Source organism: Lynx rufus, unplaced genomic scaffold (assembly GCF_022079265.1).
Source record: "Lynx rufus isolate CCGP_SWC_20201006 ecotype Redwood Valley unplaced genomic scaffold, mLynRuf1.p SCAF_3, whole genome shotgun sequence".
Taxonomy (NCBI): domain Eukaryota; kingdom Metazoa; phylum Chordata; class Mammalia; order Carnivora; family Felidae; genus Lynx; species Lynx rufus.
In genome coordinates, this window is record NW_025814845.1 from 193,848,460 (window position 1) to 193,866,869 (window position 18,410).

The following is an 18,410-nucleotide window of genomic DNA, read 5'->3' on the forward strand; positions in this document are numbered from 1 at the left end:
TTCAAACGTGCATTTAGCACTTAAGGGTGTCAGGCACAAGGTGGAAGACACTAGAAACGGGAGCCCTTCTTGCCCTGAACCCCGGGGAGGGTGCACTTCGGTGAACCCTCGTCTCCGCTTCTTCCGGCTCAGCGACTTATCATGACAGCACATCCTGCAAAGAGCTGTGGTTATCAGCAAGCGTGATTCACCCCTATGCCATAGCCTCCGCAGATCTCTGAGGCCAGGGATCCTGGAGTACATTTTGAATTTGGAAATTTGTCGACTTCAGCTTTTAATGTAAAGAATAAGGTTAAAGCCAATGAAAATGTTCCCAGGGCCACGCAACCGCGGGCTGCGTAAATTTCATACTGATTTCTCAACACAGGACTCAGTCTGCCTTTACCAACGGGGACGGCAATCATTCGGTCAACTCGAAGAAAACACAAACCCCGGAGGACCTGGAGGGTCCCCCAGCACCGAGCCACGGCGCCCCGAGGCCAGGAACCTGCGGGGGTGCCGCGACTTCCGCGGCTTCGGCGGTCCCGCGGCGGCCAATCTCGCGAGACCAGAGAGAGCCCTGACCGCGCCCCCGAGGGAGCCGCCGAGCCCGGCGGCGGGAGGCGGGAGGCGGGGCGCGGCCGATCACGAGTTCCGCGAGCGCGGCCCCGCGGGCTCAGCGGCCGCCTGGCCTCTCTCCGCCGGGTGCGCGGCCATGGCGCGGAAGTGGAGCCTTCCTCTGCTCCTAGTGCCGCTCCTGCTCGGCCCAGGCCTCGCGCGCAGCTCCAGCCCTCTGCCCCTGGTCCTCAACACTTGGCCCTTTAGGAACGCGACCGAAGCAGGTGCGCGGCGGCGGCCGGGGGCGGGGGCTGCGGCCGGCGGGCTGACCCCTGGGCGGGGACCGGAGCCTCACCTCCGGGCCTTCCTGCACCTCCTGCACCGCTGCGCCTCTTGCACTGGACCCTTACGGAGTCCTCCCTGCCCGCAGCCGCTTTTTACGTCCTCACTTCGCATTCCGCCACTGTTCAGCCCCGCGTCCCCATGCTTTCCGCCCTGCTGCTGCCTGACCCGCAGCAGTTAGGGCCTTTCTGCTGGGACTCCTCCAGGGGCGCCTACGCGGTCTTGCCTGACATCCATACTGCTGTCACGGGGAGCGGGGGGGGGGCTGTCTCTTGTCTACTGTTCTACTTCACCTTTCTAGCCCCTCGGATCTCCCCAATACCATGAGCTCAAGTGCAGCTTTGCAAACGGCTATTAATTTCCCATACAGACCCTTTTTACATTTACTTCCTGGTGTTCTGTGCTGACATTCTGTATTTGCCACCTGCCGTAGAGTTTCAATCATGGTTGGCCATTAAAATCATCTGTGGAACTTCCCGTGCCTGAGCCCTACCTCCTGAGATTGTGATTTAACTGCTGGCAACAAGACATTTGTTTTGTTTCCTTTAAAGCTTTCTAAGTGATTTTGATTTGCAGCTAAGATGGAGAACCACTAAGCTATCACCTCTTTTCGCGATTTATTGCTCTTAATGCCCAGTCTGCGTGAGGTGCCTATCTACTGTGCTTTCATTCAATCCTGTCCATGCCATGAACTTGTCATTTATTCATTGGATTGCATATGTTTGCCTCATTCATTCCAAGACCTACTACCCCAAGAGTAATTTCCGACTCCTTTCCCCCCCGTCTGAGGCTGCTGGTACAACTCACTGGGGCAGAAGTGGCTCCAGAGCTTGGCGGACATAAGTTTGGGTGTTAGAGGCAGTGCATCTGATTCAGAAAAGGCGGAAACAGGCTGTGAGAAAGAAATTCCCGGCCTTGAAGCCATGATGAGAGAAAAAGTGCAGTGGCCAGCGCAGGGGACATATAAAGGTTCTCTGTAGTGAAAGGGGAACTTCTTGAAATACACTTTCAATTCTGTAGGTCCAGTAGTTAATGCTTAAAAATGACCCATAGTAGCGCCTTCCCTTCAAAGAGTTCTGTTTTTATTAGTAAGACATTGACCACCAAAGATCTCCCCCACCCCTTGCCAAGGTACGGGGCTCCAGAGAACAAAGCAGTGCCCAAATGGCTTTCGAATCCTGTTCAAGTTGTGTGACCTTGAACAAATTCCTTAACCTGTCTGGGTCTGTTTGCTCCGACTTAAAATGAGGAGACTAATTGTACAGTACTTACCTGAAAAGCTATTGTGCAGATTAAATGGATTAAACGCTGTGAAGCCCACATTGTAATTATTTGCTGTTAGGAAGTGGTTATTGAGACTTGCCATGATTGATGTTACCTTAATAAAAGTCCTCGTTGTGTATATTTTTAATAATCTAATGATACAGAAGAAATTTATAAGCCCGTGATTTAATGAACTTTCAATTTAACTGCCTTTTAGTGGCTTCAATTATAAAATTGAAGGAGAGAAGACATTTCTTACACAGCATAGAAATATTAGTAGGTAAAAAATAACCCTCACTTTACATCAATAGTGTTTAAATTCTTCACAGTAAATAGTTGCATTATACAATTTATCACTCATTTACTTAATAAAGTAAAATTCTGTTTCAGGGTAAACATGAAAATATTTTTTTAGATGAGTGCTCAAAACATTTCTGGTTTGTTGCATTTGGCATTGGAAAAAAAAATCAATATATAAACCAGCACTCCTGGGATTTGATTAACAGCGTGGAGGACGTTAGCATCTGGAGGCTCTCCCTTGGATGCAGTTGAGCAGGGCTGTGCTGTGTGTGAGAGGGAACAGTGTGACGGTACCGTGGGCTTTGGAGGGAGTCCTGATGAACTTGGAGAGACCACACTAGATGCCATGATCATGGACGGGTAAGAAATCTTCACCCCATGTTGAGTCACACTGATCAGTCTTCTACTGATCTACTTGCTTCTACTGAGAGCAAGACGGACGAATATGTAAGTTTCATCATGTCAGAACCCCTAGCTTATGGTACCCGCCTTTCCAAACACAAGTTAAGAGAAAGTCATTAGAATAATAGAAATTTCACATGGATGCAGTAGTCTCCTTAGAACACATAGAATCCCACACTACAGAAATACGTCTCTAGACGTGGTAAACAATCACTTAACTGACTTCTATGTACGGTGTGGTTTGCATGACCTGAAGCCTTAAAACTCTTTAGAAGCCATGTTTAAAAGTCGGGGCGGGGGGGGGGGGGGGCGCACCTGAGCGGCTCAGTCAGTTGAGTGTCTCACTTTGGCTCAGGTCATAATCTTGCAGTTTGTGAGTTCTAGCCCCACATGGGGTTGGGGCTGTCAGTGCAGATCCCACTTTGGATCCTCTGTCCCCCTCGCTCTCTGCCCCTCCCCCGCTTCCACTATCTCAAAAGTAACAGCAACAAAAAAGCTAGGAGGAACTTTGAATTGTGGTGCTGTTGGAGTGTGCTGTAGGTTGATTTGCTATTTGTTCCTTAATTTATCTGATCATGGGAATTTGTATGCACTTCATGGATGTGGTATCATCTTTACGTTAAGACAGTGGAGTTTATCCTACAAAGCTATTGCTTGGAGTAAATCAATGTAGTTTTTATCTGTGAACCTGAGAAAGTACTTTAATAAATCTTACTGTGCTTCTTTTCTTGCAGCACTACAATGAACGTAGGAGCAGTGGGAGGTCTCAGACGAATTAAAAACGCTATTGGTGTGGCACGGAAAGTTCTGGAACATACAGCACACACGCTTTTAGTGGGAGAGTCAGGTATATTTTAGCTACACTGGAACTTTATCTAGTCCTTTGTCTATATTCCTCACTGTGAAAATATAAAATAGTAGATAAAAGCCAACGCAAGGTCAAATTCTAGCTGTTTTGCTTAACATCTGTTTACCATCAGATAAGTTACTTCTAAATTCACACTTTCTTCATCTGTAAAATAGGGTTTTAAAAATTAGTTCATTATCTATGGGGAGATAATTGCTGGATGGAAATATGAGTCAACATCATTTCTCCTCCTGAACTAGTTGCACAGAGCGCAGAGCATTCTTAACATCAAAAGATGGGCACCAGCGTATTTTTGTCCCTTGCTTGAACGTCTTCCAAGTTATATGCCAAAAATCATACCATGATCTATAATCAAATATACTTTAAAAAATTTTTTAAACATTTTTTTAAGTTTATTTTTATTTATTTTGATGAGATATAGAGAGCAAGTAGGGGAGGGGCAGAGAGAAAGGGAGACAGAATCCAAAGAAGGTTCCACGCTGTCAGCACAGCGCCCGACGTGGGGCTCAAACTCATGCACTGTGAGATCATGACTTGAGCTGAAATCAAGAGTCAGATGCTTAACCAACTGAGCCACCCAGGCACCCCCAAAATACTTTTTTTAATATATTTTTTTAATGTTTATTTTTGAGGAGGGGAGGGAGGGTCAGAGAGAGAGGGAGACACAGAATCTGAAGCAGGCTCCAGCCCTGAGCTGTCAGCACAGAGCTGGACATGGGGCTCGAACTCATGGACTGTGAGATCATGACCTGAGCCAAAGTCGGATGCTTAACTGACTGAACCACTCAGGTGCCCCCCAAAATCTGGTTTTTAATGTTGTATTAGCTAATAACTCCAGTAGGCGTCCTTCAATTGTGCCGAAATCCAGAATTAAAAACTGCCTGACAAACAAAAAGGTCTGTTTGTTACTCATGCATAGAATCCAGTTGGCCCCTTGTGTGGGGTCTCAACACTGGGTATGGCGCCCTGGTTAGAACAGTAAGATTCTGTGTCGGTGAGCGGGGTGCTTTCCCTTTTGTGATATACAGGAAGGGGGATCGTGAAGGGGGTGGAACAGAGAGCTGTCACCATACGCACTCCAGGGTCTCAAAAAGATCAGTTGAAACTGCCTTAACACCGTTCCCGTCTGAATACTGCTCTGAAAGTCTTTGTGCGACCCAGGATGGTATACCCCACTTAAGAGACCGCTAACTGAGAACACTCCACGTACATGTGTTTTGTTTAGAAAACCGTGCTTAACTAATGTACATTTTCCTTCTCTTCCTAATTTCCAGCCACCAAGTTTGCTGAGAGTATGGGCTTTATCAGTGAGGATTTATCTACCAATACTTCCCGAGCCCTTCATTCAGATTGGCTTGCTCGGAATTGCCAGCCAAATTACTGGAGGGTATGTAGACATAATTCTTACAAGCAGATCATTAGAAAATACTCAGTGACATCCTGTCTGCCCTCTGTTGCCTAAGGTGCTGGTTATCACCCTGGCTGCACTTTAGAAACAATGACTGAAGGTGACTCTCTGGGCATGGATGTTCATGAACGTTCCTTAGCTGCTTCTCATGCACATCTCTGGTGGAAAACTCCTGGTCCCTTGCAGTAGCTTTCAAACTGATGGGTGTGCCGCAGGAAGAGGGGGTGTCCTCAGTCAGACCTGCTCTGCTTGTATTTCCTTGTGACAGAAGGTTCCAAGTCTAAAAAAAAATCAGTTTGGAAATCATTCATCTAGAATATGTCTTACATTTTGTCTATGTGGAGTATACCACTTATCTTACCCTTATTTGACTGGATCTATACTATTTGGTGTCTAGTGTGTTACTGCCGGGATAATTTATCCTTAAATCACTGGGACTTTGAACATAAATCAGGTTCTGTTTGCCATCCAGAACCCTTCTGTGGACTGCCTTGGTGTCATCTGTTTCTTCCCCCAAATCCTAATTACTGAGTAACTCAGGAGTCTCTGGGCTTAGTTAGCATCTAAAAGCGGCAAATGGGGGCGCCTGGGTGGCGAAGTCGGTTAAGCGACCGACTTCGGCCAGGTCACGATCTCGCGGTCTGTGAGTTCGAGCCCCGCGTCGGGTTCTGGGCTGATGGCTCAGAGCCTGGAGCCTGTTTCCGATTCTGTGTCTCCCTCTCTCTCTGCCCCTCCCCCGTTCATGCTCTGTCTCTCTCTGTCCCAAAAATAAATAAACGTTGAAAAAAAAAATTAAAAAATAAATAAATAAATAAATAAATAAATAAATAAATAAAAGCGGCAAATGGATAAAACCAGGTCAGGGGAGGCACTAAGTGTGCTAATGAGGAAGACATAGGTAGTAGGTTTCTTGAGCAAATACTAATCCACATAGACAACCTAAATTAATGGATTTGGATGATTTTCTTGTGTCTTTGTGATCCACAGAGGAATCTACAAGGACAACTTAGAATATGTTCACACAAACGTAGCTTTGAAATAAAGAAGCGTTTTTTTTTTTTTTATTTAAAGTTAATTTATTTATTTGAGAGAGAGAAAGAGAGAGAGAATCCTAAGCAAGCTCCACACTATCAGCATGGAGCTGGACGCAGGGCTTGATCTCACGACCATGAGATCGTGACCGAAGCTGGAATCAAGAGTCAGATGCTTAATTAACCATCTGAGCTGCCGGGAGCCCCAGAAATAAAGGTTTTTAAAATAGATTTTCCTTTAAATCTCAGAATTCTTCATTGGCCAGGGAACAGATTCTGAAATTTAAAGGTAGGGCTGTGTACCTGATTCCTTTGAGGATTAAGATCTAATAAAAAAAAAAAAATCTTCATTTGTATCTGCCACTGTGCTGAGAACTTTAGCCGTAGAGAGAGAAAAATCAGGGATCGCTTCCAGACATAGATGTCTATTATTCTACGTTATGTAATTCTGAGATAAGACTAGGTATTAAATAGAATTATATCTATCTGTTCACATAAGACTCAGCTAATCTTTCGTTTTTAATTCATAGCTTTCTGTTACCAGACATCCTTTTGGTTTCTTGCTCATGTTTAGTCATTGTATGGAACTGCTTGCCAATTTCTAAAATGAACTTTCCTAAAAAATAAAACTTAAATCTTGTTTGCAGAATGTTGTGCCAGATGCTTCAAAATACTGTGGACCTTACAAACCACCTAGTATCTTAAAGCAAGATGGTCCTACCTATAAAGAAACAGGAGATAATTACAGTCATGATACAATTGGTAATTTGCCTTTTATATAACTTTTATGGTTAAAGTTCAGCCATTTTTTTTTTAATTTTACTTTAGAGAGAGAGAGACCATGTGAGCTGGGGAGGAGGCAGAGGGATAGAGATAAAGAATTTTAAGCAGGCCCCACACTCAGCTCGGAGCCCAATGCAGGTCTCGATCCCACGACCCTGGGCTCATGACCTGAGCTGAAATCAAGAGTTGGAGGCTTACCTGACTGAGCCCCTAAGGTGCCCCAAAGTTTGGCCATTTTTAATTGCCTTCTTGTAGTTCTTAACTTCTTTATCCCTATTTACAGTGCCAGATGGTGATTTTAACTGTTTTAACTGCTAAATAAGTGTGCACACACATTCTTTTCATCACATCTATTTACATTTTGGTAAATTACTTTATACAGGGCTCCTAAAATCTAGTGATTATCCACTTGTAGATATTTAAATCTTTATTTGATATTTGGTTGGGTTTTTTTGTAGTTTTTATTTATTCATTTACTTAAGTAATCTCTTTACCCAACATGGGGCTTGAAATCAGGACCTTTGGATCAAGAGTCACATGTTCTTCTGACTGAGGCAGTCAGGTGCCCCTATTTGATGTGTAGTTAGTTCTTTAATAATTTTATGTTGTTTGCCATATCTGAGCTATAATGTTGAAAATTTCCCTTATTCTGTATCAGTGATTTTTTTTGGAATTACCTTTGAAAGGTAACTGAGTAACTTGAAGAGTAAGGATATGGAAAGTCTACCAAATGATGCTGACACTGGGTTCTGAAACAGTACAAATGACACAGCCAGTATAAGTTTCAGTATTCCTGAGCTTCCTATTTTCTTCTACCTGAAATTAATGAATGAGGATATTTATATTACCAACAGTTCAATTATTTCTTTATACTTGAGGTAAACCTCAGAGTTGATGCAATGATTTTTTTTTTTTAACTTCTAGGCATGGTTGTAGTCCATAAGATGGGGCGTACTGCTGCTGGTACATCTACAAATGGTATAAAATTCAAAATACATGGGTTAGTGTTTCGAAAAGAACAGATCTCGCAAATATGTATTGAGTGTAAACCAATATGTGCAAGGTGCTAATGGGAGATGCAAAACATAAAGCACAACCCTACCCTCACAGCTGAGATAAGTAAATGTGAACGAAAATAAATTAGTACGTGCCAAGTGCCACAGGAGTGGGCGTCACAGCTAGCGATGCGGAGCTCAGGGATGGGAGTGGTGCCTGAGTAAGCCGGGCAGGCAGTTGGGGAGACCAGCAGAGAGATCCTGGGGACTGAGCCTGAGCCTCAGGAGGGGAAGGGAGCTTGAGTAGTACACGCTCGAGTTCAGGGCTCCCCCTGGAGGGGAGAGAAATAGCATGAATGTCGGGTACCTGGGAGGAGGACCGGAGCCAGATTTCAGAGAGTCCTGAGTCACTTTAAAGATTTCTGGATTTTGTTTTAAAATAGCAGAAAAACACTGAAGGTTTATTACAAGGAAAAACCTTGGTAAAATTTTGGCACATCAGATAGAAAGCAGGAGTAGATTATAGGTGAGGAAAACCAGTTTGAACCTATTGAGATAATCCAGAAATCTGATGATAAAGGATAGTAATAATTGAACAGTCACTGTAAATCTGTGCCGTCCTGATATATAACCAACTGGTATCCAATTCTTACATAATTCGGTTTATGGAAACCTTAGCTGAAAAACTAATGATAATCTTTGATCTGTGTGTTCTGATGAAGAATTTACTTAAAACGACCCTGAGTGGCGAATTAGAAACATCCCCTATTGTGGAAACCTCCCATAAAACAGTGTGTGAATTCACTCTTGGTCTCCTGTCCTAAATCACTGTGCTGTGCCCTCACACAGTCGAGTCGGAGATTCACCGATACCTGGAGCTGGTGCCTATGCCGATGATACCGCAGGAGCAGCCGCGGCCACTGGGGATGGGGACATCCTGATGCGCTTTCTACCAAGGTGTGAGTCCTCACATCTCTGACCCTTGGAGATCCTTAGGGGAGATGTTGTCTGTCAAGACAGAAAGTGATGGTTTGTGCCACACAGTCTGATTTTGTGGGTACCAGCCCTGCTTAGAAATCCTACCTCCACACTCTCCACCTATCATTTTTGATGATAATTTAAATTAAGTAATCATTGTCCTCTGAAATAGAATATTTCTTGCTTTACTTCACAGATGAGAACACTTATGATGCATTTAAATAATTTATGCAAGGCCACTGAGTAAAAGAAGGGTGATAATTGGCGATAAAAGCGGGGAAGTCAGTCACGGTGTGCAATTAATTACTGAAAGATGATCATTACGACTGGATGTTTTGCACATGCCCAGTACTTCCCCCACTGATTGTAGTCCCATTTCCTGTTTAAATAGAACCTCTCTTCTTTCTTTCTTTTTTTTTTTTTTTTATCATTTCTGGCTGTTGTTACTGGGTAGCAGTTACTCAGCCAGAGCCGAAGATAATAGTCCTCATCTGAAATTGAGGGACAGATTAGCTGAAAAGACAGACATGGGGTCAAGGTTTACTTCCTTTCGTGTTGATGCTTTCACAGGTGCTACCAACTTCTCTGTATGTATTTCATCACACATGTGACAGCTCGGATGGTTTTAGGTGTCTTAACTTCGCGTTAACACCCTTGGACTTTGTTCTGTGATGCTTAAGTTTCGCCTCTGTTTAAACCAGCTACCAGGCTGTAGAGTATATGAGAGGAGGAGAAGATCCGACCGTAGCTTGCCGGAAAGTGGTTTCAAGAATTCAGAAGTATTTTCCAAACTTCTTTGGGGCTGTGATATGTGCCAACGTGACCGGAAGTTATGGTAAGTTTTATGTGGAATTCGTATTTGTGTGAATTTGTAAATGTTGTTGCAAACATACGCTAAAAAATACTCTGGTGTATTTTTGCTGCAATACAATGGAAACAGGGACCGTATTGGGCAGGCACCAGGTAAATGTTAATTGTTGATCCGTCAAGACCCCCAGAGTCCTTAAATATACCTAAACCCCCCCCTTTGGTTGACTACTAGTGGTTATGACCTACTCTTTGGCTCTTAATTCTTATCTTTGACATTGGTCCTACGTCAGGTTTAGCTTCAGCTCCAGTACATGCTGAGATGGGCTAACTCTAGTCAGATGCTTTTATTAATTCGAGGTCGATAGGGACAAATTATCTTCCCTGCTTCTTTTCCATTCATTATATTAATGTCTCAGTCATTTAGACCTTCTTGGGGCTCCAAGATACAAAATGTATTACTAATTAGTAAACCAAAGAAGTTGGCAGAATTATTGTTGCACAGCATTTGAGGCATGTCCTTTGCTTCATTAACTTTCTATATGAGCCTATCAGCGTTTCAAAGTGTTTCAGGATCAACCACTGCTGCTTCTCATTAGTGCATTTTCAGATGGGGAAGAGATACAGCTTACTGATCAATATAACTTATTAGGTTAGGCTGCTTATTATTGTTCTTTGATCTTTTCCTTCCCACAGTTCTGTATTTGAAAAACTTGTTTGAGGAATTCCTTATTCTTTTTTAAGTGCTGAGATACCAAAGTCAATAGACGTTATGGGGGGGCGCGGGAGAAGGCTTTACACTTAAAGTAAGTCGGTTTGATTGATTCGGTGTTAAGAAAGAAACCATAGAAGGCTCAGAGTTGGATTTAACAAGATGTAAAAATGACAATTATATAATGGTAGATGAATTTAAAATTGACTCGTTCCTTAAATTATTGGCATTAGAAGAGGCCCCTGCAAGGTGTTTGCGGGGGGGGGGGGGGTGGCGGGGAAGAAGCCCCCTATTGCCATAGGGGTGTGTGGCTGGTAGGGCAGCAGGGAACCGCGTCAGTGAGGCTAACTGGATTAGACACAGAGTGTCTTAACAAAGAGCTCGTCTCGCTTTGCGTGGGAGTAGGAAAGTAGGAAAGAGCAGGGAGAAAGGGGAGGGGAGGATTAGGAATGGATCATGGTCACGTCCTAGTGGCTAGGGAAATAAAATGTGAAGCCCTTGCCTAAAAAAAATTATTTTTTTGCCAAGAAAAGGATATGAAAACAAAGTAGTGGTAGCAATGACCGCGTGCGTGCCTAGAGTCCCAGATCAGCCTGTATTCTGAGGTTCAAAGAGATGGCCTTCTCTCACGGACCGCCAGCTAGTCCGTGCACAAAGCATGCTTCTGCGTGGCTCTGTTCACGTTGGGTTCACCACCGCCACCGGCAAGGCGAGGAAGCTACGTGTGTATTGGCCGTACTCACGTGCGTTCTGTTTACCCGGATAACTTTCTCTCTTCTTGGCCCCAGGTGCCGCTTGCGGTAAACTTGCAACCTTTACTCAGTTTAGTTTCATGGTTTATAATTCTCTAAAAACTCAGCCGAGTGAAGAAAAAGTAGACTGCATCTAATCCTTCTCGTCTGTCAACATCTCTGTTTAAAGAAGAAAGAAACAAAGGCTGAAGAGGTCACGCACCGTCCTCATCTCACGTGCCTGGTGTAGCCTACCTTCTCTGTGTAAGAGAAGCGCAAAAATAAACGTGCGCTGAATTAGCACTTGCGGTTTCTACATCGGAAACGTTTTTGATGATCTTTTAATCTAAGCTTTGTATATGCCCTGAACATGAATGTGTGTGTGTGTGTGTATTTTCTGTATGTTTAAATTTTAAGTGATACTTGGATCTCTGCTCAGTGTTTCAAGACATTGCATCTTTGGGGATTAATTTCCATAGTGACATATTGAGGCCAAAAGGACTAATGGGTGTTTGGATACTTACAGTAATTAGAATACCCAAGTTTTTAGACCCTAAGAACAACCTAACAATGAATCACAGCATGATTAGTCCTGATTCACTTTCATTACCTTACAGTGATGGGTCTCTTATCACTGATTATCAGTTTTACATAATGCTCCCTACTGACTGGAAGAGGAAACAATGCTGTTAATAATAAAGTTGATTTTTGCATGTATTCGAAAATATTGGGCAGTCTTCTGATGAGCAACTGTGTTAATTTTTTTTCTTTTTCTTTTCCTTTCCCCCCTCTGATGGAGTTCTTAGCGTGTGAAGTTTTTTCTCCAGAAAAATCTCTGATCTTTTAGCTACTGATATCTAGTATGATAATTTGTTCTGAACATGTTTTCTGGCACTTGATTGATACTGTGATGTTACGAATCTCATGTGTAGAGGTTGGTGATGGCACTTAGAAACAGGCCATGGAGCACGTGGGTATCTCGGATGAGCATCTGACTGTGGCTCAGGTCATCATCTCACAGTTCGTGAGTTCGAACCCCACGTCGGGCTCTCTGCTGACAGCTCAGAGCCTGGAGCCTGCTTCGGATTCAGTGTCTCCCTCTCTTGCTACCCCTCGCCTGCTTGCTCTCTCTTTCTCTCTCTCAAAAATAAACAACAACAACAACAAAAGAAATAGGCACTAAAATGGCGTCTAGCTTGGTATTGTTTTCGTCAGCATTCAGTCAGCTATCTGACAACAAGAGAGGTGCACACGTGCCTTTCTAGCATCATCTTTTCCTTCAAAATCATCATCTTTTACATCGGGAGTCATTCTTAAACCTGTATGTACAATATTCTTCTCAAATCGTAGTATATCTGCTCTGATCTTTTTCTGTACTCATCGTAATATGCAGTGCTCTTTATAACTTACTTAAGGCTAGAAACCTATAGTTTTCAGAATGCTTTCAGGTCACTTGTTCTCAGACCTGGCCTGTATAATTGCCTGGAGAACCTCTTCACAAACACCCTCAGCTCGAGCTGTGAGAACCTGACTAACGGCATCTTGAACCGATCTGCCTTGAGGACCTGTGTGTGACCCGAAGACTTCTGGAACAGAGTTCCCCCCCCCCCCCCCCGCCAATACACACACACACACACACACACTTTTTTTTGTACAGTCACACCTTAAAGTACATCCTTGGGGCAAAACATCCTTGATCTGCTCTGGAGATGGGACCACGATGCTTAAAGATTTCCTTCTGGGTGATTCCCCCAGCCACTAGGGCTGTAAAAAGCAGTTTTCCAGGAGGTGGGGTTGTGAACCTCTGCTTATCTTGCAGCTTCCCAAGATACGCGTCTGTCCCTAAGTCCCTTCAATAAACCATTTCTTGTCAAGCTGGACTTGGCAGCCTTTTTCTTCGGTCTTATGGTGGCTTTGGCCTTTGGAGGTCATTCTGCAAATACCTCCTTTTCATGGGACACTAGCCCACCAAATCAGAGTCTTTACAAATGAAAGTCTGAAATCTGGAATTAGCAGCGACCAATGGGAACTTGTAAACTAAGAGTGAAATAATCCTACAGCTTTACACTCACAGACCAGAAGAGAAAATCTTAACTTTTGACGGTTCTCATGAGGTATGGGGATTTGTGTAAACCTGACACTGAGCCTTGGAACAGGGAAAGGATGCCAGATTCAAACTTGCAGAATGTTTATGTTAAGGTGGGACCCCTGTTTTGTGTGGTGGCTATCTGTTCACATTTTAGGTAGCCGGGTGCTACCAGCAGAAAAATGGGAAGTCTTGGGGCGCCTGGGTGGCTCAGTCAGTTAAGCGTCCGACTTCAGCTCAGGTCACGATCTCGCGGTCCGTGACTTCGAGCCCCGCGTCGGGCTCTGTGCTGACCGCTCGGAGCCTGGAGCCTGTTTCGGATTCTGTGTCTCCCTCTCTCTCTGACCCTCCCCCATTCATACTCTGTCTCTCTCTGTCTCAAAAATAAACAACCGTTAAAAAAAATTAAAAAAAAAAAGAAAAATGGGAAGTCTTTATGACCTATCATTCCCCAGCAAATTAGGAGTTTAGCTGATAAAAACAACCCACTTATGTTTTTAAAAAGTATTTTTTCGGGGCACCTGGGTGGCTCAGTTGGTTGAGGGTCTGACTTGGGCTCAGATCATGATCTCATGGTTTGTGAGTTCAAGCCCCATGTCAGGCTCTGCACAGAGCCCGCCTCGGATCCTCTGTCTCCCTCTCTCTCTCTGCACCTGCCACCATTCTCTCATTCTCTCTCTCTCTCTCTCTCTTTGTCTCAGAGATAAATATTAAAAAAAAATATATTTACTCTTTCACTTTTCTTCTTCCTGATGGAAATAATTTCCCTGTATATCTCATGTAGAAAGACAAATAGAATTAGCTTTGGAAATACTATTTTTAGGTTCTAGATTTGAATACCGTATTATTTCAATGCTGCAGATGTGTTCTCTTTTCTTTTGAAAAGTTAGAAATGCTTTGTTGTCCCTGGTGATGTGCACAGAGGGAGCTCACCTCTTTGATGATGAGCTTCTGGTTAGCAGCGTTCCCTGGGGTTCGCAGGGAAGACACGTGGGAAACTAGTGCAATAGCACAGTGTGAAGAGAGAATCGTGAGCCAATCATAAATGGAACTTAGAACTGGTGAAACTTGGTGAAAGCGAGAAAGTGCGTGGGCCGGCAACCCTGGAAACGTTCATCATGACCTAACTTTTTATGGCAAACAGTAGTCGGGGGTTTGCGTCACATCTATCCTGGCTGTGCCTCTGTGTAGGTGCGAGGCTATCAGGTGCTTGGGGTCAAGGTAAGATCAGACTGCAACACTTTGTCTCCATTCTGCCAGGTTGGCTTTTTGTTTTTGTTCTGTCTTTGACCCCACAGAAAATGTTCTATTCTTTGCCTATTACTGTCTATTTCTACTTAGGAGAAAATAAATTGTCCTAGCACACACACGGTTAGTCACCTTGAAGTGTTTCTGAGAACCTAAACGCTGCCACTTGGATTTCGTTAGTCAGGTTTTCTATACTGTGTGGATACAAAGAGTTACACACACCCTTCCCACCACCTCATTCTGTTCCTGCCTCTTCCGCTCTTGACTTTCAGCTTTCCTTTCCTGTAAGGTTTCTAACATAACAAAGGAGTTTCCTGGGCTTTAACTGGGGCATTATCAGCTCAGTTTAAAAACAGCCATCAGAAAAACAAAGCATTGTGGTGTCAACAGTCTCAAAGTTTCTTGATTGTTACCCTAGGTGAACAAGACTCAGCTGTTTGGTATTTTTTAGCACAACAGGTAAAGAGGAAAACCTTAGCCACAACTAGGTAATAAAGATGTTGGTAATTGCATCTTCATTTATTTACTTTGATTAATCCCTGGAATAACTTTTTTTTTTTTTAAATAATGGGGCAGCAGGGGCACCAGGGTGGCTCAGTTGGTTACACATCCAACTAGATTTCAGCTCAGGTCATGATCTCACCTGTAAGATGGAGCCCATGTGGGATCTGCTTCAGATTCTCTCTCTGTCCCTCCCACCTCGCACTCATAAATATAGATAGATAGATAGATAGATAGATAGATGATAGCCTCCCACCTCGCACTCATAAATATAGATAGATAGATAGATGATAGACAGATAGATAGATAGATATAGAAAGACAGAAATAAGCCTTTGTGACTGTGAACCAGAACAAACTACCTTCTTCTGACTGATATGTAAAATATGCCTAAGTAGTTGAAAAGTTTTATGGAGGTTATTAAACTTACTACAAATGAACTGTTTAAAAGACAAAAGGAGTTAAAAAAAACCAGACAGAAAATACCTAGAAAGATATCGGTTAGAAATTAATCAAGAAGTTAAAGGCATTGCTGGGGAGGAAGGTTATGGATGGCTTTGTTAAGAATTCCCTTATGTGTTTAAGAAGCCTATATGTGTAGTTTGGTTCCAACTATGACATTCTAGAAAAGACACAAGGATGGGAACGGTAAAAAAGATCAGTGGTTGTCAGGGATTAGGGAGGAGGGTGGGGTGAACAGGCTGAACAAAGGATTTTCAGGGCAGTAAGACTACTCCGCATGATACTACAGTGGTGGACATGGGTCACTGTGCATTTGTCCAAACCTACAGGACATAGAACACCAAGTGTGACCCTCATGGAAACTACTGGACTTTGGGTGACAGAGGTGTAACAAATGTCCCATCCTGCTGCAAATGTTGACGGTAATAGGGAAAGATGGAACGAAATAGGCTGAGAGGGAAAGGTCAGGACCTGAGGTCCCAGGGTGGGGAAAAACACCTAGGTTGGAACAACGCTGGGAGGGTCTGACCACAGCAAACCCCCCAGGTGTAAGGTTCCTCTTGAGAATGTAACAGACACCACCCACTGCCCCACAGGTTCTCCTCAGGAATTTGACAAAAGACCTGATTAAAAATAAGTAGTGGACCACAGAACACATGGCCCCACAAGGAATGATATGGCCATAGACCAGCCCCCATACAATGGAATCGAGCCAGTCAGGAATGGGCAACCCAGCCCCTAGCACCGACAAGCCAATAGGGGTAGAACCTGAGAAGGAAAGAGAGGGAAGGGAAGGGGGTGCTGACCTTAGAAAACCAGGACTTGCCTAGACTTGTGAGTACTCACCTTCAAATCCCCCGCTTTGTAAAGAGCACGTTCCTACTCTTCTTCCTTTCTGATCCTGTACTCTAATAGTGTCCACCTCCTCATTCTTCAAAGCAGAGAAACAACGAACCCCGGGTGTTGGGGTGAAACATCGTGCAACAGTAGGGGAAGCCAGGCCTGTGTGGGGAAAGGGCTGTTAACGGAACTTTGTGTACTTTCTGCTCAGTTTTGCTGCGAACCTAAAACTGCTATAAAAAATTGAAGTCTGAAAGGAAACAAAATGCAAATACTGTTTTTAGTAACAAGGAAGAAAGCTCAAGTTTTGAAGGTCTTGAATGTGACTATGGGCTGGAGTCTTATATAATAATAATCTGCATTGGGGCTCTCACGGGTGGGGGGGGGGGCTCTGTTGGTGAAGCATCCGACTTCGACTCAGGTCATGATCTCGCAGTTCGTGGGTTGGAGCCCCACGTTGGGCTCTGTGCCGACAGCTCAGAGCCTGGAGCCTGCTTCAGATTCTGTGTCTGCCTCTCTCTCTGCCCCTCCCCTGCTTGTGTTCCGTCTCTGTCTCTCAAAAAAAAAAAAAAATAAATAAATGTTAAGAAAAACTTTTTTAAAAACAATAAACATTAAAAAATAGATAAATAGGGGCGCCTGGGTGGCGCAGTCGGTTAAGCGTCCGACTTCAGCCAGGTCACGATCTCGCGGTCTGTGAGTTCGAGCCCCGCGTCGGGCTCTGGGCTGATGGCTCAGAGCCTGGAGCCTGCTTCCGATTCTGTGTCTCCCTCTCTCTCTGCCCCTCCCCCGTTCATGCTCTGTCTCTCTCTGTCCCAAAAATAAATAAATGTTGAAAAAAAAAAAATAGATAAATAGGGGCGCCTGGGTGGCGCAGTCAGTTAAGCGTCCGACTTCAGCCAGGTCACGATCTCGCGGTCCGCAAGTTCGAGCCCCACAACAGGCTCTGGGCTGATGGCTCAGAGCCTGGAGCCTGTTTCCGATGCTGTGTCTCCCTCTCCCTCTGCCCCTCCCCCGTTCATGCTCTGTCTCTCTCTGTCCCAAAAATAAATAAACGTTGAAAAAAAAAATGAAAAAAAAAAAAGATAAATAAATAATAGCCTGCATTGATTCAGCACTGAACAATACTGAACAATTTTATGTGTGGTGTCGTTTTATTCTACCAAAAACTGATTAAGGAAGATAATACGAGTATTCTGAGTTTTGATATTTTACATGCACTGACTACAACCCTCTCAGGCAGGCATAGCGCTGGCTTCTGTTCTGGACTATTCTTTTCAATGTTTCTAAAGCAAAACCTTGATTGAGACAGTGTCCCTTTCCCAGGCAAGGGGCAGTTTGCTTGCTGTCCAGCATAATAAAAAGAATCTCTCTCTTTTTTTTTTTTTTTAAGGCAAATGTTAGGCAGATTTGCTTGCAACCTCCTTATAAAAACGTGGGTTTCCTGAGCTTGAGTTTCCTCGGTTGTGATGCAGGCTTACTGTGTGCTGTGCCCACCCGAGCCCACTGCTCTGTACCCTCACCGGACCTAGGAGGGACCTGAATAGGAAGATCATGCTGTTTGCTGTGCTGTATAAGCAAGCAAGTCCTTTGTCTCTGACCCAGTATCTCTTGTCTTCTGCCAGCTTCCATGAAATTAGCAGGCTACCTTGTTATCCGTCAAGTAGGATGAGATCTCCAACTCCACAATTCTTGGCACTCTGTCAACAGTTATTAGTAGGAAATCCCTTATTTTGTTATTATTCCCTGTCTGTTGTCTATTTGCGGTAAATGATTATAGACCTGCAGTTAAGTTGAAGGACAAGGAATGTAGTTTCACAAATGCAGACTCTAAAGAATTGTTTTACAAAGGCCAAAGACAACCGTCTGAAGCTGTTCACGCAAAAAATGTTAAAGTGGTTGTGATAAAATTTCAAAAAGATTCCTTATTCTATTCAGGAATCCCATCTGAAACCCTAGATATTATCATTTCTTTAAATGAAATAATCAAATTCTACTCAGGGATCTCGTCTACAACCCTAGATATTATCATTTTTTTAAAGAAAACAATCAAAGGGATGGTAACTAATATAATTCAAATTATAACAAGGCATACAACTAAATAACACATACCAAAT

At 43.7% G+C, this 18,410-nt stretch overlaps 1 protein-coding gene across 1 annotated transcript; it reads left to right on the plus strand.

Moving 5' to 3' along the window:
* Nucleotides 1-657: 657 nt before the first annotated feature.
* On the plus strand, nucleotides 658-11,882 carry AGA (aspartylglucosaminidase). The gene is made up of 9 exons (XM_047091342.1): nucleotides 658-821; nucleotides 2,649-2,802; nucleotides 3,579-3,691; nucleotides 4,987-5,099; nucleotides 6,799-6,913; nucleotides 7,859-7,934; nucleotides 8,779-8,886; nucleotides 9,609-9,742; nucleotides 11,215-11,882. The coding sequence occupies exons 1-9, from the start codon at nucleotides 695-697 to the stop codon at nucleotides 11,313-11,315; spliced, it is 1,041 nt and encodes a 346-aa protein (XP_046947298.1). The 5' UTR covers nucleotides 658-694; the 3' UTR covers nucleotides 11,316-11,882.
* The last annotated feature ends 6,528 nt before the right edge of the window (nucleotides 11,883-18,410 follow it).

What these genes read in the sequence shown, in the direction of transcription:
- AGA (XM_047091342.1), top strand. Translation starts at nt 695, where the DNA reads ATGGCGCGGAAGTGGAGCCTTCCTCTGCTCCTAGTGCCGCTCCTGCTC. An exon ending in TAGGAACGCGACCGAAGCAG is followed by an intron (nt 822 to 2,648) that starts GTGCGCGGCGGC and finishes TTTGATTAACAG; the next exon opens with CGTGGAGGACGTTAGCATCT. An exon ending in GCTTTTAGTGGGAGAGTCAG is followed by an intron (nt 3,692 to 4,986) that starts GTATATTTTAGC and finishes CCTAATTTCCAG; the next exon opens with CCACCAAGTTTGCTGAGAGT.